At 52.1% G+C, this 24502-nt stretch overlaps 10 protein-coding genes across 10 annotated transcripts; 5 read left to right on the plus strand and 5 right to left on the minus strand.

Moving 5' to 3' along the window:
• Positions 1 to 284: 284 nt before the first annotated feature.
• On the plus strand, positions 285 to 1788 carry GUITHDRAFT_114184 (hypothetical protein; the record flags this gene model as incomplete). The annotated part of the gene is made up of 8 exons (XM_005826611.1): positions 285 to 329; positions 599 to 664; positions 915 to 982; positions 1033 to 1065; positions 1284 to 1393; positions 1439 to 1486; positions 1547 to 1613; positions 1674 to 1788. 8 exons carry the CDS (start codon positions 285 to 287, stop codon positions 1786 to 1788), a joined length of 552 nt encoding a protein of 183 aa, XP_005826668.1.
• Positions 1789 to 3372: 1584 nt separating this feature from the next.
• On the plus strand, positions 3373 to 4286 carry GUITHDRAFT_154344 (hypothetical protein; the record flags this gene model as incomplete). The annotated part of the gene is made up of 1 exon (XM_005826612.1): positions 3373 to 4286. A coding segment is annotated over exon 1 (457 nt), but the record flags the coding sequence as incomplete, so codon positions are not given.
• An 895-nt stretch (positions 4287 to 5181) lies between these two features.
• GUITHDRAFT_143280 (hypothetical protein) lies at positions 5182 to 6450 on the plus strand (the record flags this gene model as incomplete). The annotated part of the gene is made up of 7 exons (XM_005826613.1): positions 5182 to 5246; positions 5331 to 5403; positions 5499 to 5865; positions 5921 to 5976; positions 6030 to 6114; positions 6173 to 6258; positions 6352 to 6450. The coding sequence occupies 7 exons, from the start codon at positions 5182 to 5184 to the stop codon at positions 6448 to 6450; spliced, it is 831 nt and encodes a 276-aa protein (XP_005826670.1).
• On the minus strand, positions 6449 to 7559 carry GUITHDRAFT_154345 (hypothetical protein). Its single transcript, XM_005826614.1, has 6 exons — positions 7140 to 7559; positions 7031 to 7086; positions 6922 to 6986; positions 6825 to 6868; positions 6693 to 6749; positions 6449 to 6555 (listed from the first exon to the last, which is right to left on the minus strand). Exons 1-6 carry the CDS (start codon positions 7290 to 7292, stop codon positions 6541 to 6543), a joined length of 390 nt encoding a protein of 129 aa, XP_005826671.1. The 5' UTR covers positions 7293 to 7559; the 3' UTR covers positions 6449 to 6540.
• A 1032-nt stretch (positions 7560 to 8591) lies between these two features.
• GUITHDRAFT_154346 (hypothetical protein) lies at positions 8592 to 9486 on the minus strand (the record flags this gene model as incomplete). Its single annotated transcript, XM_005826615.1, has 2 exons — positions 8592 to 8690; positions 8768 to 9486. Coding segments are annotated over 2 exons (734 nt in total), but the record flags the coding sequence as incomplete, so codon positions are not given.
• Positions 9487 to 11643: 2157 nt separating this feature from the next.
• GUITHDRAFT_114188 (hypothetical protein) lies at positions 11644 to 14888 on the minus strand (the record flags this gene model as incomplete). Its single annotated transcript, XM_005826616.1, has 11 exons — positions 11644 to 11735; positions 11785 to 11881; positions 11941 to 12016; positions 12066 to 12616; positions 12664 to 12995; positions 13043 to 13328; positions 13372 to 13473; positions 13862 to 13953; positions 14009 to 14147; positions 14191 to 14295; positions 14352 to 14888. 11 exons carry the CDS (start codon positions 14886 to 14888, stop codon positions 11644 to 11646), a joined length of 2409 nt encoding a protein of 802 aa, XP_005826673.1.
• A 661-nt stretch (positions 14889 to 15549) lies between these two features.
• Positions 15550 to 16053, plus strand: GUITHDRAFT_76221 (hypothetical protein; the record flags this gene model as incomplete). The annotated part of the gene is made up of 5 exons (XM_005826617.1): positions 15550 to 15608; positions 15657 to 15696; positions 15747 to 15823; positions 15871 to 15910; positions 15976 to 16053. Coding segments are annotated over 5 exons (294 nt in total), but the record flags the coding sequence as incomplete, so codon positions are not given.
• A 59-nt stretch (positions 16054 to 16112) lies between these two features.
• Positions 16113 to 17369, minus strand: GUITHDRAFT_114190 (hypothetical protein; the record flags this gene model as incomplete). The annotated part of the gene is made up of 11 exons (XM_005826618.1): positions 16113 to 16163; positions 16209 to 16271; positions 16320 to 16352; positions 16403 to 16486; positions 16535 to 16592; positions 16647 to 16710; positions 16758 to 16854; positions 16894 to 16984; positions 17041 to 17109; positions 17157 to 17215; positions 17304 to 17369. 11 exons carry the CDS (start codon positions 17367 to 17369, stop codon positions 16113 to 16115), a joined length of 735 nt encoding a protein of 244 aa, XP_005826675.1.
• Positions 17370 to 18201: 832 nt separating this feature from the next.
• GUITHDRAFT_164862 (hypothetical protein) lies at positions 18202 to 21607 on the plus strand. Its single transcript, XM_005826619.1, has 12 exons — positions 18202 to 18539; positions 18605 to 18746; positions 18793 to 18836; positions 18886 to 18968; positions 19022 to 19137; positions 19204 to 20190; positions 20297 to 20374; positions 20458 to 20508; positions 20578 to 20649; positions 20789 to 20854; positions 21069 to 21146; positions 21197 to 21607. Exons 1-12 carry the CDS (start codon positions 18319 to 18321, stop codon positions 21311 to 21313), a joined length of 2055 nt encoding a protein of 684 aa, XP_005826676.1. The 5' UTR covers positions 18202 to 18318; the 3' UTR covers positions 21314 to 21607.
• On the minus strand, positions 21603 to 24461 carry GUITHDRAFT_114192 (hypothetical protein; the record flags this gene model as incomplete). Its single annotated transcript, XM_005826620.1, has 22 exons — positions 21603 to 21668; positions 21715 to 21762; positions 22116 to 22190; positions 22241 to 22304; positions 22362 to 22442; positions 22489 to 22514; positions 22564 to 22625; positions 22668 to 22722; positions 22771 to 22824; positions 22875 to 22910; positions 22962 to 23003; positions 23052 to 23085; positions 23137 to 23171; positions 23221 to 23257; positions 23303 to 23346; positions 23392 to 23457; positions 23512 to 23544; positions 23590 to 23635; positions 23685 to 23740; positions 23786 to 23827; positions 23889 to 23970; positions 24109 to 24461. The coding sequence occupies 22 exons, from the start codon at positions 24459 to 24461 to the stop codon at positions 21603 to 21605; spliced, it is 1437 nt and encodes a 478-aa protein (XP_005826677.1).
• Positions 24462 to 24502: the final 41 nt, after the last annotated feature.

Below are 24502 nucleotides of genomic sequence, written 5' to 3' on the forward strand. Positions count from 1 at the left end.
AAACAAAAAAAAAAAAAAAAACACAAAAAAAAAAAAAAAAAATATTGAATTCACAACACAGAAAAAAAAAAAAATGAAAAACAAAAAAAAAAAATGAGGAGGGGTAAAGAGGGGGGGGGGGGGGGGGGGAGGGAGGAGGAAGAAGTAGGTGGGAGAACGGGAGGGAAGGGAGGAGGAGGTAGGAGAGAGAGCGAGAGAGAAAGGAGGAGGTAGGAGGGAGAGCGAGAGAGAAGGGAGGAGGTAGGAGGGAGAGGGCCCAGAAACGAGTCGTTGTTTGGCGTAACATGGACGAGCAGGAAGTTAAAGACATCGAGAGAGAATTTCTACAGGTAGACTCCAATAACCCTCCTCCTTACCCCCTGACTCCCTCTTCCCTCTCCTCTTTCCTTTCCTCCTCCCCTTCCTCTACCCTCTCCTCTACCCTCTCCTCTACCCTCTCCTCTACCTTACTCTCTTCGTCTACCTCGTCCTCTCCTTGTTTCCTCGTCTCATCTCTCCTCCTTCTCACTCTTTCGACAGGAGAAGGAAGAGCTCTTGGAAACTATTCGCGAGCAGGCAGGGGAAACTCCGGCCGTCTGTGTCGCTGAAGCTGCTCTAGGACCGTCAACTGAAGCTCCTCAACCTCATCGTGAATAATTTCGTTCCGCCAGAGGAACGGCAGAAGGTACTCAGCGAGGAAAAGAGGAAGAGGAGCGGGGAAGGGGAATGTCAAGGAGACGAAGGGGGCGGGGGGGGAGGGCGAAAGAGAAGGAGGAGAGGAGAGGAGAGGAGAGGAGAGGAGAGGAGAGGAGAGGAGCGAGTGTGTGAGTTACTTTCCAGGTGGAGAGACGCGCAGCCTGGGATGAGGAAGGGAAGGAGTACAGGGCAAGCACAACGAGCCTCCTCCCCTGCTGGTCAGTTGATGGCAAGAGCAGGTGGAGGCGCCGAGCTCGGCGGGAGCGAGCGCGAAGCGTCCTGTCTCTGCTGTCACAGGCGCAAAGAGGTGAGGGAGGACTCTCCTGACCTCGTGCTGGGATGAAGAATCACTTGCAGGCCAAGCTCGGCTGTAGCTCGAGCAGCCAACCGGTGGGACGCATCCCATCCCATCCCAACCCATCCTTTCCCCTTCACTGCTATCCTCTCTCCTCTCCCCTCCCCTTCGCTCCTCCCTTCCTCTCCCTACCTCACTGCTCCGTCCTTTCTCTCCTCTCCTTCTCTCCTCCCCTGTCCTCTCCCCCTTCCTTATCTTCACTCCTCCTCCTCCTGCCATCCTCTTCTTGTCTCGCATGTGACGAGGCGTCTAGGCTGGGAAGTGAGAACCCGCGCTTCAAGGGGGAGAACATCATCCAACTCGAGCTGGACATGCCGGAGAGGACGACGAGAGACTACGAGGAGAGGGACCTGCTGGGGGACGGTCTGCTCTTGCTTCCCCTCCTGCTGGCGTGACGCTGGGGAGCAGGAGACTTTCTTGGAGCCTCCGTCCCCACGAGACCCAACGTGTACCTGGGTCTTCCTGGTAGTGCGAGGAGGAAAGGAGACTGAATCGTCTTGACATGCTGTCCGTCAGACTCGGGAAGCGATGGGAGCAGCAGCTCCTCTTCCTCCAGGCCCAAGTCGCGCGGCGTCTCGTCAAGGTGGAGGAGGAGGAGGAGGAGGAGTGGCAGGCTGGACTCTGACTGCCCCGCGCATGGCAGGCCCCGGCCGCAGAGCGCTCGCCGTGGGAAGGCAGAGGGATCCAAGGGAGGAAGCGAGCAGGTTGAGCCGGTGGAAGACTATCCCGAGGCCCGAGGGCTGGTGCGAAAACGGTAGGAGGAGGAGGCTGGGATGCGCTGTTGAAACATCTGCCCCGCTGCCTCTGTCACATGAGCTTCTTTTCAAACGTATTGCTGAAGTACAAGATGAGAGGAGCCTGAGGCTCCGAGTGCCTGCCATGACGCCACTGCCATGAGCCGTCGGACCGTTCCGACTCTGTGAGCCGCCGGACTCGGAGAGTCCGGGCCGACGGCCGGGCCAGAGTCCGGCGGGCTACTGGTGACCTGCTAGTATCGAGTCATGCCGGTGCACCGTCAGTGTTTGTCTGATCCGCCGACACGGTCACCAGTCGACCTGCCGCACTCAGCCGAAGTAGCCGAAGTCACCCAGTAGTACTTCCGAGTGACCGACCGTACCATCCGGGACTGATTGGACCCGGTGACCGGGTGCCGACTCACGGTAGTAGTAGTCTTTACTCAAAGTTAAGTATCAGTATTAGTCTTTACTCAAAGTTAAGTTAAGTTACTCTTAAAAGTTGTAGTAATGGCCTAACTCAGACCGATATGGCCGGCCCGGTGAGTGAGCTTCTCCGTGCAGTTGGGGCCGTCCCCCTTATATACAAGTATTATAATATTTTGTACCGCTTTGGAAGGTTATATATTACTTATTACAATTATATCCCCATTAGATCATAGTAGCGAACGGATGTGCAAGAGAGTTTACTTATATGAAGTTACATCAATACATCACCTCAAATTAACACAGAGGGAACTTGGTATTAAGCGGGAAAAAATCAGATTAATGGCCTGAAGAGTACGATTAAGATTCATTGAAGGAGAAATCAAGGCCCATTTCTTTTTAACGCCGATATGTAACCCCACCCTTTACGAAATAGCAAAATGAAATGATAATGAGGGGTATGTGGCTTTTTTGTTTAGAGGGATTGGGGAATAAAAAGAACGATCGACCGAAATCCCTGCATAGCATTGAGATTCAAGAGTTGGCGTGTATTTTAAAAAGAAATAGCCTTGCACAAATGGTACAGATACACCTGAATGAAGTATTTAAAATTCTATAATTTTGTTTTATCCTCTATATATCTACTTGTTTTTAAAGCTTGATAGACATCCCTTATGTTCAGAGCTGAAAACGTACTGAAAACGTACAGCATCTGGTACTTAATTAAAATTAGTTTTACATAATAAATAAAGTTATTAAAAAAGCCAACTTTGTTTTCCCCCAACTACGACGACTCCCCAAACCATACAGTCTGACCCCACCCACCCCAGTCTTTTCAGCGCATCGTAGGCTTCGACCACCCCTGCATTTCCCACCCTCCACCCTTCTAGGACCAGGAACTATGAACGAGTACCGCCTATAAAGTTCCCAATGTGTTTCTTGGAGGACCCTACCCCCCTTGATACCCACCCACATAGGGATTCACCACCCTTGATCACTTGTACCCCTTTGTAGCTCCATCTGTACCATGGATAACCCGGTCCTTTTGCCGGATTTTCTCCGAATCTTATATTAATACAGGTCACCCCACCCTATTGGTTCCGATAGGAAATTGACCCCTACCCCCTTTATTGTAGCCATACCCCACCTGAGCTAAACATACTAAACCCGTTCCCCCTGTTTAGCCGGTCCTGCATGCGCAAGGCGCTGGGCAAGAGGAGGATCAATAACCGCGCTCTTGATCGTGTTTCCTTCCCCTCGCCCTCTGCTTCTTCTCTTTTTCCTCCTTCCTCTGAACCTTTTCTGGGCTTCAATCTCCCCCGTCCCCACCAATTTGACCTACAAACGCCTTGCGCTCGTTCCCACGTACCTTGTTTTCGTGTACCTGTTTCTTCGAACATTGTTAGCACATCCTCTTCTCTATCTCAGGGTCGGAACTATTCCGTGAGCAGAAGATATATCTCTGACAAGTCCCACGCGAACTCAAGCCATCTGACATCTCGACCCATCCGTTCGGAACCTTGGACGATTGAGACTGCCAAGCGTATCTTTCCTGTTCTCCTCCTTTGTCTTTTCTCTGGGAACTGTGTGTCCGCAAGTGGTTTCGTGATGAGCTCTTCGAATTTACAGAAGCCCCTCCCGCTCCCCAATATCATCGGGCATCGTGGTGCGAAATCAGTTGCACCAGAGAACACGCTTGCCTCGATTCGGGCCGCCAAGAGACTGGGCTGTACCTTCGTGGAAGTGGACGTGATGCTTTCGAACGATAAGGTAGCCTGCATCCATCATGATAACACGTTGGATCGATGCACCAATGGACGAGGCTTCCTGTGGGACCAGAACATCGATGCTCTCCGCTCCTTGGACGCTGGCTCTTGGTTTGACAAGGAGTTCGCTGGCGAGAAGCTGCCGCTCTTGTCCGAGGTGATCCAGACCTGCAGGGATCTCAACCTCGGACTGAACCTGGAGATCAAACACGCGACTGACAAGGCCACGGACGTTCCCACTCCTGAGGAGAGGGAGAGGGAGATCGAGCTCGCCGAGAAGGTGTGCGTTGACATCGTAGACCTGGAGGCCGATCCCTCCAGCATCGTGTTCTCGAGCTTCAGCAGGGATGCCATCAGGGTCCTTTACGAGAAGCTGCCGCACTTCAAGCGGAGCTTCCTGGTCGAGGGCCTGCCGGAGGACTGGGAGGATTTCGTGGCTCGTTACGAGTGTGTCAGTCTCAACTTCAACCATAAGGAGGTCCCCAACCAGAAGATCGCCGAGATCAGCTCACTCGTCCCCACCTACTGCTATACCGTCAACGAGCCGGGGAGAGCTCGAGAGCTCTTTGCCCTAGGTGTGAAGGGCGTGTTCAGCGACTGGCCGCACGTCATCCAGGAAGGCCTTATTATCATCGACAGCCCACAAGAGAAGGTCGACACAACGGGAACCTCCTTGCCGAGCTCCAATCTTCCTCCCCTGCGCGTTGCTGGCTTTGCGTGAACTTCGGTCACCTCGGCCAATCCTGTAACCGAAGGTTTATTGTTTGTACGAGCATAACTCCGGCCGGACTCGCTCACCCCGGCTCGTAACTCTGACTCTCTCCTCCTCACTGCCATTGAATGAAGTGAATCGTGAATGTTATTAAGAGATTCGGCCCCCCGGCGACTCATGATCATTCCTCCTGCGGGCATCCTGCGAGCCTGTGACTCAGGTCGAGACGAGTCACAGTACTACGGTAAAACTTAGGTCTAACTTACCGGCGCCGGCAGGGGCAGTCGGAATAACGTTTGTTGCGAAGTTCTCTCAGTCTGTCCCAGACGGTCTCAGCCGGGCCGGGCCGCAGTAAATCACTTGTGACAGTTTCCCAGTCACTGAGTCACGCCGTGACGGCCGCGGCAACACGGAGTCCGGGCCGGCCCGCCCTGAAAGGCCCGGCGGCGCCGGGCTCATGTTTCAATTAAAAAATTAGTAAACTTTGGGTGGCGGTGGTTTCAAACAGGCGTGATGGCGGCTGTGACGGCTGTGGTGAAGCAGCAGCAGGACGTGAAGGAGGGGGGAGAGGAAGAGAGGTACAGGCATGTAGATTCATCCTCTGCTCTTCATCCTCACTTGAACAACGAGCTTGCATGCTTGTTGACATCTTTTCTCTCCAGACTTTGGCTTCTTCTGGGCCTAGGTACTGAAGGTGAATGGGAAGACATACAGAACCGACAGTCTGAGGACGAAGTGAGAGAAATGCTAGATGACTTGAGAGACTTTGTAAAACATGTAACTCAATCTTTGAATGTCTTCAATGTACTGACGCCTTTGTTCAAAAGCAGACAATCGACGAAAGCAGGACGAAGGCGGAGCAGCTGAATGCGGATCCCCTCCTGGACCTTGCATCGAAGCATGCAAGCTTAGGAAACAAGCTGGAAGGAGGAATGTTCTCACACAATGTAGATTCTCTGCAGAGGTGCCTGCAGAGCATCAGCGCACATGCGATCGGCGGTGAAATATCCTTGTTCCTCTACCTTCCTGCTTCGACCCGATTAATTGTCATGCTCTCAGATGGATTTGTGCACGACCGTGTCTCAGACTTCGAAGGAGAGCTGGCAGAGAAAGAGAACATCATGAGCGAGAGACTGAACAATGTACAACAAAATGACAACTGCCAAAGGGCAAAGCAGGGAAGCGACAGCGAGACAGGTTCATATTACTGTCCCCACACACAAACCGATTGCCATCTCATCTGCTTCAACAGCATGTGAGGAGGACATCCAGAAATTGACGACAGTCATGGAAGAGTTGCGACACTCGGTATGACATTCATTTCTTGTGATGCTGTGACCACTGACTGGAACCAATTCCAGGTTAACAACTTCAACGACATCTACAACTCCCAGGTCAAGAGTTTGCTGCAGAGGTTGCAGCGACCAACCGTCCGGCAAGAACTTGGTAACGCATGCTCTTGTCCTCCCTGACTCTGTCCTCCTCACCTGACTGACTTGACAAGGTGATGCCGTATCCCGAACCGCATGCTTGAGCAGCAAGAGTCGTCAGTTCATCCAAGATCTGAAGGAGCTTCGAAACCTTCTCCAGGTGGAGACTGCGAGTAGTCAAGAAAGCAAGAACGCTGGTGCAAAATGATCATCGACGGTCAAACAGATGCTGGACTGATTACAAATGGGGCAGGTGATGCGGAGTTTGCGGATCTCAACAGAAGTATGGAGATTGTGCAACGTCTGCTTCAAAAACTTCAAGGATGAATTTCGCACGGGGCACTCGAAGTAGTAATCCTTAAAGTATTATTCACATACAACAGTCACAAGTTCTTGAGGAGCAAAATTCCTCAAAATCGAAGGCACACTAATGTTGAAGCATCTAGGCTGCAGAAATCTGATCGAAATATATCAGAAATGTGCCAAGGAACGAAGAGATAGAAAAATAACAATCAGTCCAACACCATCACCAAGAACGATAAACCCAACAGAACATGCTCAGAAGGAATCCGCCATACACTCAACAACGCTGACCTTGCCAGATTCTCTTGATGTTTCTTCCCACTGATGCATAAACTGTCGCATGGCAACCTGGAGTTCTCAGTGTGAGGCCGCGATACAGGTGAATGAAACAAGTCAGATGAATGAAACAAGTAATGGACTGACTTGATATAAAGTCTTGAGAGTCAATACGACCATGTACCAATAACCTGATGATCACAAAAGTGTCAATGGAAAGCCGAGCTACATTGAACGAAATCACCGAAAGGAGCAAGAGTGCTATGACGGGTAATGCTTGTGTAAGCAATCCTTCCAGCCACAATGTACCTGAAGCACGTCTCAGAATGTCCAAGCTGTTCAGTCTTCAGTACCAGAAAAATAGGATCAAGAGCTTCTTTCTGTCTCCCATTATCATCGGGCAGAACATCTGAAATTCATGAAGATTACGAAGGAAACGATTATCATGCAGGGATTGTATACCTTGCTAACCTTCGTCATGTTCGTGTCGACAGTGTTGCATTTGTTCTTTGTGCAGGCCGCTTTTTCTCCAAATAGCACAAAAGTTCCAACATATTTGCCGACAATCAGCGCAGGCTTCAGAAGATAAATCATGGTTGCAATATGCAGGAACATCTCGAAGCAGCCGTGCAGAAGGCCATCAAACGATCCATTCCAGCCAAAATGTTGAGACACTCCCAAGAAAAAGCAAGTAAGCGCAACATTGATAATTGTGTCTGTTAGCAAATCGTCGAAGACTTCTTTGCATGATCGTATTCTTTCTGCTGATATTGATTCAGGACGAGCCGGGGTTGATCGTTTAGGCTTGACTTTTTCTTCAGTTACCGTCAACGACAAAAGTCCACAAAAGCACGTCCAAAGATATTTCCTCCTTTGATATTTTCCATCGTCTTCTCGAATGTCACGCACTTCGGCCTCTAATCCTCCGATTCGTTTCTGCAATCCAGACACGTCGGATTCCACTCTCTCTACAGCTTCAATGGCTGTGCTTGCTGCAAGCTACAGAAACGCATAAGTGATATGAGACTGCTTTGTCATCGGGAAGGATACCTGTGCCTGCTTTACTTCTTTCCTTGCTTGGGCAACGGTCGCGCTCGCAACATCCAATTTTTTCAACAAGCTATCCAACGAGCTTGCTTCCTCGCTCCTTGGGACTTGAAGTTTAGACAGCGCATTCAGACCGATGGAAACCATAGCCTTGACAACAGCAACATTCTCGTCCTAAGATACGAAAATCGGTCAGGTGAAACTATTCTTTGGAGAGAAATTACTTGTTTCGATTCGAGAGCCATAGCAACAACTGGATGTCGACCAGGTTTCACGACATGTACAAAGCCAGATCCATCTCCAATGGGTCCCAGATACTCACCAGCATTCACCTTTCCCTTAACTTTCAAGGGAACCTACACAGATAGTCATAACCTTGGAGTGCAGGGGAGAGGAGGATAACAAACCTGTCCGAGGTATGCACACCAATGACCAAGTTTTTCTTGTTCTTTAGTCGGATGGGGTTCACCTTTCCAAAGAGCGTTCTTATCCGACACCACGAGGAACATCTCGGCATCCAAATCATCCGCAGGGACGAGAAAGCCCTCCTTGAGCGCCACCACAGCGCCATTGAAGAAGGGAGACAGACCCTCTTTGCGCGTGAAGAAATAGGCTTGATCACCCTTACTCGTCTCGCTCCAAATGTTGCCATGCGGATCGAAGGTATCCGACAGCTCACGACTTGCCAGAGGCGATGGGAGATGCCAGAACCAAGCCATGTTGTCGCCGCTTTCCGTTCCCGTCATCTTAGATGCATCATTGTGTTGTGCGGGCGGCTCCATAAAATTGCTCTGCGGGGGCACTTGACAGTCAGGTGGGCTGTGAAGATCTCCATTCATCGATGGAGAAGATTCGTCTGTCATAGAGTCTTCAGGGCTCAGCGACCCTCCATTAGTGGTAGAGCCTTGTGTCTTCACAGACTGTGAATTGAAGTACTGCCCTCCTGCATCAATTGCATCCAGGAATGCCTAACAAACAAATCAGACACACACACACACACACGGCTTCACATATATTGCAGTAAGGCAAAACAATCAATCAATACCTGCAAAGACACCTCGAAGGTCTCGCCGACGTAAGGCATTTTTGAACGAAGTTTGATCTTGACGTTCTCTCCATCGATAATTGCCGGTGTGACTGGCTGTTGATGCGCGGGATACACCACATGATTCTGCATAGAAGAAGAGATCCTCGTCCCTGCCTCGTCCTGGCGCTGACGTTTGTTTCCGCTCAAATTTTCTTGAGCCTCAGTCGCGTCCAAGAAACTATAAGGATTGTTGCCGAGACAAGGTTCCTGCGTAGGCACAGCAGACGGAACCGTTGGGATATTGTCGAGAACGCGGTCCATGTCGGGCGCTTGATAGGCATCCAACAGAGTATGCTCTAAGAACTGGCTTGTCCCTGAGATTCCAGGTTGGTTATGGGGAATCGAATGTGCGGGGGCAGAGAGATGTGCAGCCTGCAGGTTCCGAAGAAGGAGGGGATTCTTCGGAGTGAATCTTGCGCCTGTCTTGGCCCACCTTTCACCAGACTCAAGTTTGTAATACTTGTGCATTCTACTAAATGGCCTCCCATTAGATCCGTCGTCCCTGTCCCTCTTCCTCCTGAGCTCATCGAACCTCTGAGAGAAGAGCTCGCCATCGATAACCTCATAGCAACCGTGAACCTGGTCCCATCTCAAAGCTTGTCCTTCCTCGCATATCCTCTGCACAGCATCGGGGAGGAGCAATCCCGTCGACAGCGGCGACACCTCTGCCATGCCCTTCTCTGCGCTGACAACCCCACCCCCAATTTCCATTCCGGACCCCTCCCTGCACCGCCTTGCATTCCACCCCACCCTCCATTCTCGAAAAATTTACTACACATTCTTCTACCACTACCACTACCACTAAACTCACCACCCCTTCTACTCCACCCCACGGCAAATTCAGATTGTTGAAGGTCACTACTACCCCTGTCACCTCTACCACCCATGGATCATGACAAACCCTACCCCAGAACGGAAAGTTGATCACCCCACCACAACAGACGAAGCACACCACCCACCTTCTTACGATGAGGAGTAGGACCCCACCTCATATTTTCTCACACCTGCCACCGTGCTTGGACCAATCCTTTCATCTGTCCTACCCCCTGAGTAAGACCAAGGACCTTCCCACCTACACCACCCCCCGTGTCGTGTCAACAAGAGATCGAGCTGGGACCTGGACCCAGTCCACCCTACCCCCATCAGATCTTCCTACCCCACCCATGAGAATGTGGAGACCCACCCTGTTCAAAGGCTAGTTTGCTTCGATTTGATTGCCCTACCCCACAATTTACCTACCCTACCACCCTCACAGTTCTTCAAAAATATGATCTATTATGAATTTTTGTATGTGGTCCCTTCCATCGAACATATAAAATCTTTGGTTGATCCCCTGTACCCTTGCCTCTAGTACCCTACCCCTGACAAGGCAATATAGAACCCACCCCTCTCGAGGCTACTACCCCTTGCAAAGGAAACAGTGCACCAATCACCCCCTCTCCAACAATGATAACACCCACCCACAGTTGAGGTAGCACAAGGCGACCTAGTACCCCTATTTGATGTCCTTTTATCTTGTCCAAGAGGAGTAGGGCATGCGACAAGGTGGTAGGGTGAGGGTATGTAGTGGGTGGGGTATAGGGGTGATGGGACTTAATTGGGGGTGGGGGGGTGGGGAGGGACTGCCATGGTGGCAGAGCAGTGGGTTGCAACGATCAGAGCGAAAAAAAGTTAAAAGTGCGAATACTACCCCTTGTACAACAGAGAGGGTACCCCCTACCCTGACAAATCAACAGGTATCCCACCTCTTTCAGCTCGATTCACGGTCACCATGACGGGTTCTACGATACACAACCCGAGGTAAAATCACCCAATTCTTCGATAGGTGGGTGGGTAGTCGGGTGGGATTGCATCGGCAGAGTGATGAGGTATTGCCGTGACCAAATAAAAGATAAAATTGTATAAATGTTTTATGTGAATACCAAAGACGTAAAACGAAACGTTGTGATTTAAATATTTAAAAGTCTATCTTCGGCACAAGCGCTGCGTTCTGTCATCGTAAAACATTTATAACACGGAGAACTGTCATGTTCCCCGCCTTTACAGACTTGAAAATATTTTCGGATATTTCAAATCTGACTGAATAGTTTGAATAATACATGGTAAATCTAAAAAAAGTGCTCATTTCTGCTAAAACGAACTAGGGTCCCACCACCCCTGTCTACAAGCAAATTAATCACCCACCCCCCCTTTAAGTGCATCGTTTGCCTGCAGGGGTGCTGGGGAAGCACAGGTCCGCCTCGGGAACTGTAACCAAAGGAAAAAAATAAAAGACGAGGGGAATGGTGGCGGGAAAACAGATTTCTCATGAGCGAAGGCAATGCAAGAGCATGCGCAGGGGAAGGCAAAGTTGGGAAGGAGAAGCGATTTGGACTGGGGAGGGGGTGAGATGCGAGGAGGAGGGTGAGGGGTGTGTGGATGTTCTGCGGGGGATGGGTGGGATGGGAGGGATGTAAAAGAGTTGATCAGAGGGAATGTTAGTACGCAACCTCTTGCGGTAGTAAGAGAGGCTACTAGAATCATCAGGGCACGCAGAATAGCCTGTGGATATCGTTCCATCATGTGCGGGTGAAGGGTGTGTGCGCAGCTCGCTATAGATGTGATGGCAGCCAAAAAAAGTATCACAGCCAGGCTAGTGGATCAGAACACAAGGAAGTATGAAAGAGGCGCTGAGGTAACTGTCATAACATCGATATCCAAGTTGAGAAAGATTTCGATGTGTAAATAGCTAATGCCCACAAAGCACTGTCGAGAAGTGACTGGAAGACAAGTATTTACATACATATCAGTTGTGCTCCGGTTCAGTGTTCTCGTGTCGTCTGAAACATCCTTTCACCCCACGAAGTTGACGGTTCTCTTCATTTCCACCACATCCTGTCCGTTCTTGTCAACAGCCCAGACATGCAGCTGTAGGAGACCCAGGCCTGATTTGGGGGATAGTCAGCACGGGCGATGTTCTTCATCGTCCTTCACCTGCTGCAATGCTAAGCTCCTGCCGCAGCCTCCTAACTTCCAGCACGCCCTCGTGCAGGCGGTTCCCAGAGATCTCAAGCACGATCCCCTTGATGTCCTTCAAGAGCGAAGGAGAGACGAGTAAGATTGAGGAGCTGTGGAGGACTGGAGGCTTACCTCTGGGATCCAAAACCCTCTCACGACAACCTCCAGCAACAGCATGCCGTCCTGGACGCGGCTTCCTTCCTGTGGACTGAGGCAGCATCAACGTGTCTTCATGCTCAGTTGACAGAGGACTTCACCTCAAGATTTCAATCTCCTTCCTGTCGCAGAGGCCAGCGACGTGACCCCAGCTAAGGGTAGACGAGCTACGCTCGCAAGCCCTCGCTCTGAGGGAGGGGCGCATCCGTCCGAGGATCTGGGAGCGAGCAGGAGGAATGTCCGAGAAGAAGGCACCTAGCGCCGTTCGGATCTCCCTGCTCAGTGCGGCAAAGACCCGACGAGACGCGAATTCTGAGTGGACTAGCGGGTCGCTCTTGGCGATGCACTGCCTTTCACCCGCGATCTCCTGTAGCCTCACTGTGTACGGTGCGAAGTCCCAGTCCTGCAAGATGCTGCCGTGGCTTGTCACGTAACTGGACAAGCTCTCGTCGAAGGCGGTCTTGAGCATGCGCCGAGATGCTGCGAACGCGGGGAGAGGAACAGATCCTTGCAAGATCCTGTGGCCGATGATCTTCCTGAACTGGTTGAGCAGGATACTTTCGCGCTCCTCTTCCTCCGTCAGCCTTGCTGTCGGGTCCTCGACCGGCAGAGGGAAGCGCTTCCAGCCTGCCAGCATCACCTCGCACCCGTCCTGCAAGAAAAGTTACCGTGCTACTCTAACAGCTCAACCTCTCTGACCTCCTGGGCGAGCTGGAGGCTGTGGAACAAATTTCTGTCGGCCATCCAGTCCCTCGCATCGATCCACAGGACCCACTGGAAGGTTGAACCTTCATCGGCGATCGACACCGACTCCTCAAGGGCTCGAGCGGTTTGATAATCGTGGGGCACAACGGAGGGGAAGAGGTCAAAACCAAACGAGGAGTTGATGAACACAAGTTGTAGAGACTGATAGAACAACTCAGATCCGTGCTGGTCGAATTGAGCCTGAGTATGAGACAAGACAATCTTGACTCGGCCACAAAAATTTTGACTGGCGATGCTCTCCAAGCATCTCAGCAAGTCTTCTTTCCCTGCTCAAGGATCATCTCCAAATCAACACCGAGCTCCTCTCCTCCACCGGCTTTCGTGGCCACCACTCGAACTTCAATGACCGCCTCCTCTTCCTCCGGTCGAGAGCAGAGCCGGTCCGTCTGCTGTGGTAGCTCCTCGTCTTCTCTTCCCGGCCGTAGGTCTTGAACTTCAGACCTCTCTGACTGATTCTCAGATAGCAAACTCGATGGAGCAGTAGTGCTACCTGATCGCCTCCTTCCCACCACCTCCTCCAGTCCATTCTTCCAGATCCATCCGAGAGGATCGAGATATTTCTTCGCAAGTTCGAAGTTGGCGGAGACGCCCTCCTTCATCTGCAACAGCCTCAGGCTCCCCCTCCTCGCCCTTGGGACTTACTTCATCGTAGAGCTCTGCCGACAGACTGGCTAGCACAAGTTCGGCTTTTTCTATGTCCTCAATGTAAATGACCCCCCTCGAATCGAACATCTCCAGCACAGTCTGTTGTGTGTTAACGATGAGGAGTTGAAAGATGGTGGGATATGTGGGTAGTGATGGTGGCTATGATAGAGGAAGGGATGAGGAACAGCAAGGGAGAAGACATTGGAGGAAAAAGAGGTCCTCATAAACCTTTGGTCCCCAATAAATTGGAATCGTCCCAGTGATGAAGCAATCGATGAGTTTTTCAGTGAAGTACGAATCATATCTCAACAACGAAGAGTTTCAGGCCGGACGGTGAACAGGTTGGAAACAGAAAACCTGCTGTTCTCGATTGCAAATGAGAACATGTAAGGTACTAGGGTGACTTGCTTGTCGGTGATAAATTGCCCGTCGTATGCCTGTTACAACTTACACTTGAATATGAAAGCAATAGGAACGAAGGTTGTACCTGCCCAAAACACTCTAACGTATCCAACCCCTCCTTTCTTCCGATCTTCTGTCCACAATGTCTCTCGACGATCTTGTGCCTGACTTGGTGACCTGACATTGACATCAACGCTTTCCTACCTTGCCGCACCCGGGCCCGCAATCGCACCAGGAGCATGTGATTTTGCACTTGCCAACATCGAAGCAAGACGAGACTTGTTGTGTATCTTCCTTGCATCCGCATGGATCAAAGATGTTGCGATGGGTGCATATCGCCCCATCCCGTTGGGAAGTTTCGCAATCAGCTCCTGAGAAAGGTTTGAGAATCTAACTGCGACATCTATGACGTACTTGCTTGTGTGTGAAGACAAGGTCGAACTTGGAATAGTTGTTCTCGATGAAGGTGTAGGGCCCTGCATGAATCACTGGAGGCTCTAAGATCCATGCTGCATGCAACTGCACGTTTACAAGCTCCATCAGCTCAACCATCATCCTCCTGCTCTCTCTCTCACCGCATTCTCAAGCCGTATGCTCGGCAACGAGGAGCTCCACTGCCCAAAGAAGGAGGAGGAGGAGTCGAACCGGCGAAGATTTCTTTGCAGCTCTCTATCCGTGTACAAGATTACATCCACAACCACGTCTCCAGATCTGTTCTGCACGCCCTGAGACTTGCTCGCGAGGAATGGACAACTTGAATGGCGGATCTCGAACTCCGGCCGATCCACAAGACCGAAAACAATCCAGTCATGAGGGCGGAGGTCGTCGGTGTAGGCTGCCGCAGAGTCTTGAGTCGTGCACGTACCGAAGCCCTCTCTCATCGAGCATCCGCACAGGCCATGGAGGTCCCCGAAGGTGCTATCAAGGAGCAGCATGACTGGCCTGCCTGGTCGCGTGCAGACCTCGTGGGAAAACTTGGTTGCCTCGGGCCCAGAGCAGTGAGCTGATCCCCACAGAGCTCCTTCGCATGCATCCTGGGGTGGTGGTGCCACAGCAGTGCAGAGCAGGAGAGACAAGGAGAGCATGCGATAAACATGTTTGACATGGGACATTGGACGAGACTGCGATCAGACAGCCGACTTCGCACAGGATCAGTCGGGAGATGCTGTAGGTGTGGTTAAGCGAGGAGAGGAGGGAGATGCTGTAGGTGTGGTTAAGCGAGGAGAGGAGGGAGAGGAGAGGCAGAGGCAGAGGCAAAGGAGAGGGAGAGGAGGAAGGAGCCCGCGAACTTCAGTCTCCAAGCACCATTTTGTCAGGATCTCTTTCTCAACTATCAAGTCTGCCTCAGGAAGTTCTCTAATGAGGATCAGAGGGCAGCAACATGAGAGGTTTTCGCAGGAGTGAGGCCGCCATTATGGCGTGATGCTGCTTGCAACGGTGACAGGAGTAGATGCCGGTGATGCGACGGGAGGAGGAGAAGGTACAAGAGCTACAGGAACATCAGAAGCATCAGGAGGAGGAGAAGCACGGGAAGATACAGGAACTACAGGAGCTACAGGGGGAGCAGGAGCAGGAGGGGCAGGGGAAGCAGGAACAGATCTGAGTGTGTCCGGGGGATCCCGAGACTGCAGCATGGGCATGGCGGAGCAAGGAGCGATGGGAACTTCTCCGGCTCCTGGAGAGCAGCTGAATCTCACCGCACCTGTCATCTTGCGCACGGTCAGTAAGCCTCCTGCTTGTTGCTGAGCTCAACAGGGTGAGCAGATAGCTGTGTTCTTGCTATCAGGGCTGTGCGAGATCGGAGGAGGGTGGCTGGTGTGGAACAGCATCAGGTGGAGAGGTCGGCCTGGCTGAAAGTTTCCTCTGACATGGCGCGCAAGGGAGGGCAAGCCTGTATGGCACGGCATCCTTGGTGGAGTGGTGTGAACAGAGCGATCCTTGGTTTGTGGTTGACTGAGAGACTTGTTTAGATCCTGGCGATTTATGGAGTGGTCGCTACCCTACAGCCAGAGGGGCTGGACTTCGGTAGAGTCTACGCCGCCTACGGGTCTCGTACGATTGACACGATGTGATGAGCGACTGATGTGCTTGAAGAGGATATTTCATCCTGCTCTCCCTCCTCTGGGGCGTCTACGTCGACAGAAGCTGGTCCCTTGACATCTTCTGACCTTCCTGGCTGCTGCTGAACATGCCGGGCAGGTGATGGACGCCGGGGACTTCGTGGGAAGTGCCATGGCTATCGCTGGAGCACTTATCATAGTGTTCTGGAAGAGATGAGAGGATCAAGTGGCTGTGGGGCAGGGGGGAGGGGAGACTGCTGCAGCATCCCGGGAGCCTCAAGGCCACTCGGAGATAACAGGAGAAGGCCACTGGAGTTGCGCCTTGCTCTGCAGCGGGCTCAGGTCGCTTTGAGCAGGAGAAGCAGCACACACCCATAGGCTGACGGAGTCCTTGCCCCAGTCCTGGTGCTCTCCCAAGAGGGCGAGCCCAGCTGCCTGCCAGCACACAGTCAGCTCAGACCGAGCAGGAGGGCAGGAGCTGACCTTGAGGACGTGGTGGTCGATGAGGGAAGGGACCTGGAGGGCAGCGGTCATTCTTAGAGAAGGCTGGACAGGACACGACAGACCGGGAGCTGGTCGAACTTGATGGGGGCAACAATCACGATCGCTCGATCCACGAGCTTCTGCTGGAGGAATCGCTTCACCGTCGCCTGCGTGCAGACATGCTGAGGTTGCGACCGCATGCTCCCGTCACTCACCGGCCCGCCCTCGAGCATGAGCTCCTTGACGCCCAGGTTGCTCAGCTCGCCGAGGATGCTGCAAGGGCATGGAGGAAATGTAACAGTAGCAAGCGCGGTGGAAGACGCATACCTTGTGAGGTCCAACGATCTATGTTGATTCGTTGGTGTTGGAATGAAAGAAACTTGATTGGTAGCTGGAGGACGTCGATCATGTCCGCATTCTAGCAAAAAGCAGTCATACCTTCCAGCTCAGAGATCAGCTGTATCCTCCTCTTGTCGACCTCGTCGGAATCGCTATGGAAAATGACTGTCTTATACCCGTCCCTCATCACTTTACACTGCGCAACTTTCTCAGGCACGCATGAACATCAAAAGACCATGATGGCACATGCGCTTCGATCTTCAAGGAAGGATCGATCACGGCTCTTAACGGTTGTTCTCTCCCTTCCAGCAATGGAACTCTCCTCACTGTCAAGGAGCTTGCAGCGATAGGCATCAAACAAACACAGCATTGATTTGTTCACGGGACGTACGGGTCGTCTCGGACAACCGTGCCGATCCCAACGAGGACAGCATCTGAACACCTCCGCAGCCTAGCACCATCATCTATCACATGCAGACTGATGCTGATATCAAACACCTGTGCACCGCATCCAGGGATTGCTCGCTCGTAAATCTTTTGGAAGTGATTCCAAGATCCTGAGACGAAAGTTGTCACCGCGATCCGCGGGGTAAGGGTTGTAGGATGTAGGATGAAGATCTGCTGTACAGGAGGCTCTTGACTTACATCTACAGCGCCGTTCTCGTCCAGAGCGATCTTGAGGGTAACGATAGGAAGCTGTTCGTTTACCATGTTGATTCGCGTCCTGGGATCGAGACCTTGATGGGTTCGCAGTGAAGAATGAAAAATTCAAACCTCAGCTCCGAACATCTTCTATGGCATGCAACGGTGCTGAGAGGGCGAGGGGAACAGCATGGCTGAGAGGAAAGGGATGAGATGTAGGACATGCTGGTCGAGGAGTGGGGTACCCCACGGATGGATGGAGATACATGGCGGCAGTGAAGGGGTAGAAAAGCCTGAAGGGGTTCAACCGAGGCAAAGAGCACGGCGATGCTGAGGATGGAACAGCTGCTAGATCTAGTCGGACTTCTGTTCGATTGCAAAGTCATACTCGAATCTGACAAGTTCCCTTCTCCTCCTCCCCTTCAGCGCATCGTGATCCGAAAGCTGTCTTGGCCTATCTCTTGCCTTGAGTATAGATTTTCATCCCCCAAAAGTCCCTCAGAAACTCTCTCTCCTCCTCTAGTTCTCTCTCCTCCTCTAGTTCTCTCTCCTCCTCTAGTTCTCAATCCTCCTCTAGTTCTCTCTCCTCCTCTAGTTCTCTCTCCTCCTCTAGTTCTCTCTCCTCCTCTAGTTCTCTCTCCTCCTCTAGCTCCCTCTCCTCCTCTAGCTCCCTCTCCTCCTCTAGTTCTCTTCTTCATGACGTCTCTCCCCTTCTCCCTTACCTCCATCCTTGCTTCCCCGCCATCGCCAATGAAAATCCGCCCGACGGTTTTACTGCCCCTGACGCAGTCCTCGACAATTCCTAGGAAGAACTTGCTGTCTTCGGCGGCTTCGGGCGCAATGGCCTAGACCCTCCCCCTCCCTCTCTCCTCCCCTTCCTCCTCTCTCCTCCCCCTCGTCAATCGCATCCTCCACCTTCTCTCCTCTCTCCTCTCTTCCTTTCCGCCCTCTGCCTCTCCCACCTTGCGAGGACAACCTTGGTTCCTTTCATCTTCAGACCTCGGTCGAGGTCAAGACAATGTTGTCGTCACTTGATGCACAGAGATCTTCCCTCCTCCCCTTTCTCCTCTCCGTCATCCTCCTCTCCTCCCTCCCCAGCGTGTCCTGCTCAGCAGACCCAGCCGGCGAAGAAGCGCTCGTGCTCGCAGCTCACCACCTCTCGGTCGACGGCTGGTGTTCCCATCAGATTCTCGTGGGACCTTCCGGCTTCTCCGTGCCATCCAAGTCGTTCTGGTACACGTGAGTTGAACAAGCTCTCTTCCTCCTCCACCGCTCTGGACCATCTGACGTGTCCCCCTTCTCAGAGGCCTCGCCAACGTCCTGGACGAGCGGGGGAGAAGGGCGAACAACGTGTCGTCGGCGGTAGGAGCTGCGGATCGATTTCTTGCTGCTGACCGCCTGCTGGTCAAGGTTCTTCCCTTCGCTCGGCCAAAGGAGCTCGCAGAGGTGAGTGCTCGAGAGCCGAGCTGCTCAAGTTGCTGATGCCGTCCAGCTGAACGCAGGGACTTGCGTGTTCATCGGGGAAGCCTTCCAAGGGTGAGCTGAACGTCCTGACTGGCTCTGACCAAGTTGACGCGCCATGTAGCGTCAGCTGCAAAGACTTTGTGTCTGCCATTGTCTCTGCAAAGTCCGGAAGCATCAAACGAGTCATCGTCTCGGGAACTCCCGGTGAGACCCTCCGATTGTTTCCCGTGGAGAATCTCGTGAGGGAGGGAGTGCAGGAAAATCCAAGAAGGAGAGAATGAAAGCCTCCCGATGTCTGGGGACTTTGATGCACAACAACATGTTCCAGATGAAATTCAACCTGACGCTCTCAGCTGTGGAGGACCTGGAGGCTGTCAGGATTTTCTCAGTGCTGGCATGTGGATACTGATGATCCCGCCTCTCCTGATGTGTTGTACAGGACTACAGAGGAGGAGCAGGGGCAGGAGCAGGAGCAGGAGCAGGAGCAGGAGCAGGAGATGATACATCAAGGCTCCATGTGGACGAGGATGAGAAAGCTTCTCTCCTCCAAGATCAGTGCGGAAGGGTATGTTTGACGCTCCTGCACAAGAATCACAACAACACTCTCCTCAGCCAGTGCGAGGCCTCTTGCCGCTTCTCTCCCCTGGACCGTGTGGAGGGTGACAGGGAGCAGCGGGGTGAAGCTCGCCATGCCCGTCGGACACCGAGCGGCAAGGTCGGGTTGACGACTCTAGGAGGAGGGGGGAGAAAGCTGCTGTCCTGGGTCGAGGTGGAGAGCAAAGCGCTGAAGTCAAGTGCGGCTGCCATGAAGAATGCGCTACAACCTGGGGTTCTGCTCTGTGCTGTGATCAAGGGGAACGCATATGGACATGACCTGGTGGGAGCAGCACTGGAGCTGGAGGAGGCAGGAGTGGACTACCTTGCTGTGGACTCGCTGGAAGAAGCACTCCTCCTCAGGAGCTCCAACGTCTCTGTTCCCATCATGCTCCTGTACTGGTCCAGCCCCTGGCTCGCTCCTCTCATGGCGAGCAAGGCGATCGAGCCGAGCTTCTGGGACCTCGGATGGCTCGCAGCCGCTGCCATCGCGCTGGATGCTCGCAAGCAAGAGGAGGGGCAGCAGCGAGCAGGAGACCTCTCGTTGCATCTCAGCGTGGACAGCGGGCTAGGAAGGGAAGGCTGCCTGATGGAGGAGGCGATGGAGCTGGTGAATGGCATACACAGCCTCGTCCTAGCAGGAGTGAACATGAGGCTCAAGGGCATCTCGACGCACTTCTGCTGTCCCAAGGACGGCAAACTGACTCGAAATCAGTTCAGCACCATGGCGGCGCTGCACCGGGAGGTCAGTCGCCGCTATGGCAAGCAGGGCATTCGTCCTCTCCTCCACACCTCTAGCGGCGGGCCTGCGATCATGCTACCCGAGACCCAGGTGACGAGCGAGCGAGGAAGAGAGGCGGAGGAGGAAGGAACCAGGAGGAGGAGGAGGAGGAGGAGGAGGCTGTGGTGTGGAGCTACCTGACTCGTCCTGTTGGCAGGCGGACATGGTGAGGATAGGAGGGCTCTTGTTCGGCATCCTTCCCAACATTCCTGATATCACCAGAGCGCTCATGCAGGTGCAAGGGCCCCTCCTCTCCTGGACCTCTGCTACTCTCCTTCCCCTTCCCCTCCTGGACGTCTACTAATCCCCTTCCTGCAGGCTCGCGCGGTGCCAACCCGGTCGCTGCGCTGGGTGACAACCGTCGTGCAGGTACGAGGATGAGGAGGAGGAGGACTGGAGGAGTAAGACATAGGAGATGTCGTGATGCTGGAGGGGCAGGTCAAGTCTCTTCCTCCCGGCTGGTGCTTGGGGTATGGGTGCAAGAAGCGGAGCGACCGTGAAGGCTTCAGAGTGAGTCTCCACCACCACCACCACCACCACCACCACCACCACCTCCTCCTCCTCCTCCTCCTCCTCCTCCTCCTCCTCCTCCTCCTCCTCCTCCCCTCCTCCCCCCCACCCCCCCCCGGCATTCTGAGAATCACATCAGGTCGCGCTCCTGCCGCTGGGGTCCCATGACGGTTTTTTGGAGCGAGAGCATGGATTCGACGCCGTTGTACGTCCCTCCCCTCTCCTACCGCTGCTCCGTTTGCTATCCGCTGCACCACTTCCTACTGTTCTTCTTGCTGCTGATACGCTAAAGAGCTGATACTGCTCTCTCCTTGTTCCCCATCACCTTCATCAACCTGCTCTCGATTCCCACACTGCTCAGATTGTCCTTGCCGTCTATTTCTCATTGCAATTCGTCTTGTTGCTGAAGACACTCTCAGATCATCCTTGGAGAGAAATGCCCGGTGATTGCTGTGGATGCTAATCTTGTCACAGTCGACATCTCGCATATCAGTGCGGTAAAACAGTGATCTTGTACTTGTAGCAAGGAACTCAAAGTGGTTTGCAGATATCGCCGGGAGAAGAAGCAATCATACTTGGATGTGATGAGGCAAACAGAAGCGTTTGTGTCCTCCCTACCCTCTCCACTAGAATTCCAACCCACCTTCCAAGGTTTTATGTATGATGTTGATACTGTAAATGCAAACTGGAACATGCTGATAGCAAAGCAAGACTTCTCTGTGGATATGTTTGATGCAATACACAAGCAAGGAGACCGTGCTTGATTCGACAGAGAACTGATTGTTCCAGCTTGCGAGCGTTGAGTTATGTTGCACATACAACACAGCAAAATGAGAAAGACCAAGTCAACAAAGGCTGTTATGATCGGAATCAAGATATGTACCAAGTTGACGTGATGGGGGGGAAACGTACAATTGAGCAATAACATTTATGAGTGTATACAACAAGAATAATCATGAATATAACAACTTGATCGCATCGTCCCTTGAAAGAACGTCCTCCAAGATTCGTTGACGATCCTGTCAGCAGAGTTACATGATGCATCGTTTTTGACGACATGCTCACTTCCTGACTGATCGGCTCTTTGTCGTGTCGGCTGGTAGTGTTGGAAATCTTCAAACAGAGGATCAGACGAACTTCAAAAAAGCGAAGTTTGAAATAACAAGGTGACAAAAGGATGCAGGAAGATATGAGTAAAAACATTCTAGGAGGAATACAAAGAAGAAGAAGAAGATGATGATGATGATGAAGAAGAAGAAGAAGAAGAAGATGTTGACGATGACGACGACAACAACAACGACGACGACGACGACGATGACGATAATGAGTCCTTGAGTAACATGGTGGCGGTATTTAACCTCAAGGGAGGGAAGGGGGAACGAGGAAGACTTGAACGAGGAAACATAAAAGAGCGGGAAGGGCGGAGGAGGGACGAATCGGTTGACCAACCCTCCGGAAGTTTTCACCTTGTCATAACTTTCTCGGAGAATTTTCTCCAACTCAGTCTTGCACTCCATCATAGACAAGTGCATTTCCCTCACCTGCAAGAAAACCTTCTTCAGCTCTTTTCAAAGAGTTTGCATCAAGTCACATGATTCAGCTGTCTCCTATCGTTGTCCAGGACATGTCTCAGTCTCTTCGACACCTCGTAGTACCTGCGCAGGATGCGATCATCATCGTAAGGGCAGCAACGCAGGAAGAAGCTCTGAGACCTCTGCAGCTCTCTGCTCAACTCCTTGGACTTGCTCGCAGGAGGTTCGAGGGTTTCAAGATCTGACGCCTTGATCCCCTCACTGTGAGCAAGTGAGAGGAGGAGGAGAAGGGAAGACAGGAGCTGACGTGGACGAGGATCTCAAACTCTTGACCTGCAACTTGTGCGATCAAGACGAGACAACGGAGAAGAGCGCAGGATACCATCTCCATCTTTGAGCTCGGCAGTGAAGGAGACACGAACTTCTCGAGGTGTTGGAGGGAGGCTGGCGATGAGATGTAAAGAAGAAGGAGCTAAGGGAGGTTACCTGGCATTTTCTCAATCTCTTCCTTCAGCCTTGCGTTCTCTTTCTTGATGGCGACCTGCTTGTTCGATCAAGGTTTGTCTCATTTCATCTCTTCTCCTATCACCGCCTTTCTGATCGCCACCTCCCTCTCTTGCTTTAAAACGCCCTGATGCGCCTCCTGCACGCTACGATCAACAAACTCCGCTTCTCGAAGCATCAACGGCTCACGAATTTCTTGATATTCGCTGCAAGAGTCATGTTGGCCTGACCACAAACACGGTTAGACAGTCAAGTCTGCACAAGAAGCAAGAAAACCTTCGTGAGTCTCTCCGCTTGCTCTTTGAATCTGTCTAGCTCCTGCGAGGAAACAAGTCAACGGCTGCATCAGGGACTCGAAGTTTTCACCTTGGCGAGGTTGGTAGTCTTCTCTAGCCATGCTCTAGCAATCCAACGGTCAAATTTCAATTCACCGAGACTGACACTTCATCACTGAGGGACGCCAGAGGTGCTTTCTTGGTTATCCTCCTGCATGTTTACCATCACAAAAGAAGGCAGACTTCATGAATCATCTCACAGTCTTCATCTTTGACGCAGCATCGTACAACTTGGCCCTTGTGGCTTCAGTCATGCTCCCTCTCCCTCACTCGAAGTTTCACCTGAAATGTCGGAGCAAGTCTTGTTCGTGCTCGTTCTTTACTTGCTGTCATTCGGGTAAGAGCAGCTTCGGCGTGATCGTTTGAGAGACCAGGTGGGTGAGGTTGAGATCTTCAATCCTCTCTTGAATTCTGTTGTACAGGTTGTCGACACGGTGCTACATACTGGGTTAATCACTGCAGATGTCAACGACAAGAACACAAAGGTGTACAATGCTGTCTCCTCCCGTCTGATCTTCTAGAACCTGAATCAGGAAAATCACCTCAACAATGGTCACTGTCTGCCTTACTCTGTTCTCCAACTCTCGTTTCAGGTTTTCGATCTCCTCTCGATATCTTGAGGCAATGGCTTAGCAACATATCAGCGATATCGAGATGGCCGCACTTGTTCTCTCGACGAGCATAGCTGTCACTCTTCCTGTTCAGGTCCTTCAGAAGGTCCTGCCAGGACGTTGAGGACCGACGTGGGGAGCAAGCGAGTCAAACCTCGTGGTTCTCTGACAGCTCCTTGTACTCCATGTACAGATTCTGCTTCTCATGTCAGCCCAGCATGCGGCATGCTCTGGTGACGTCGTTGGTCTCGGTTCACCGTGTACTGATCTTGCAGCGATCGCCGCAATCTGAAGGTTGCGTCGTCTCCCATGATGGACTCAGAGCTCTGAGTTCGTCGACTGGTCGGAAGAAGTCAGTCAGGAGGGGAGGCAGCAAAGTGACAACATGGTTGATCTTCGGTGTGGAGAGGAAGACCGCGTCCTTTCAGTCCTGAACTTCGATGATCAGTTGTAGATGAAGGAAAACGATTCAGTGACCCCGGAGAGAGCATGATCTGTAGATCTTCGAGAGGCCTATAGCGACAAGAGATGTCAGTTGAAATCATCATCTTCAGCTGCATCTCCATCATCATCATCATCATCATCATCATCATCATCATCATCATCATCATCATCATCATCATCATCATCATCATCATCATCATCATCATCATCATCATCATCATCATCATCATCTCATCATCATCATCATCATCATCATCATCATCGTCATCATCATCATCATCATCATCATCGTCATCGTCATCGTCGTCATCATCATCATCATCGTCACATACCGCGGACTTCCTGTTCGCTCCATCACGGCGGCAGTTGACAAGTTTAGACCTCATCCCCGCGCAGATACAGGACGGGCCCTGATGCAGTTAAGTGA

Source organism: Guillardia theta (genome assembly GCF_000315625.1).
Source record: "Guillardia theta CCMP2712 unplaced genomic scaffold GUITHscaffold_73, whole genome shotgun sequence".
In the NCBI taxonomy this organism is placed as follows: domain Eukaryota; class Cryptophyceae; order Pyrenomonadales; family Geminigeraceae; genus Guillardia; species Guillardia theta.

Coding starts and splice junctions, on each gene's coding strand:
- GUITHDRAFT_164862 (XM_005826619.1), top strand. CDS start 18,319: ATGTTGTCGTCACTTGATGCACAGAGATCTTCCCTCCTCCCCTTTCTC. Junction 18,540..18,604: donor TCCAAGTCGTTCTGGTACAC/GTGAGTTGAACA, acceptor CCCCCTTCTCAG/AGGCCTCGCCAACGTCCTGG. Junction 18,747..18,792: donor GGCCAAAGGAGCTCGCAGAG/GTGAGTGCTCGA, acceptor GATGCCGTCCAG/CTGAACGCAGGGACTTGCGT.
- GUITHDRAFT_154345 (XM_005826614.1), bottom strand. CDS start 7,292: ATGTTCCTGCATATTGCAACCATGATTTATCTTCTGAAGCCTGCGCTG. Junction 6,987..7,030: donor CTCTTGATCCTATTTTTCTG/GTACTGAAGACT, acceptor GACGTGCTTCAG/GTACATTGTGGCTGGAAGGA. Junction 6,869..6,921: donor TAGCACTCTTGCTCCTTTCG/GTGATTTCGTTC, acceptor TGTGATCATCAG/GTTATTGGTACATGGTCGTA.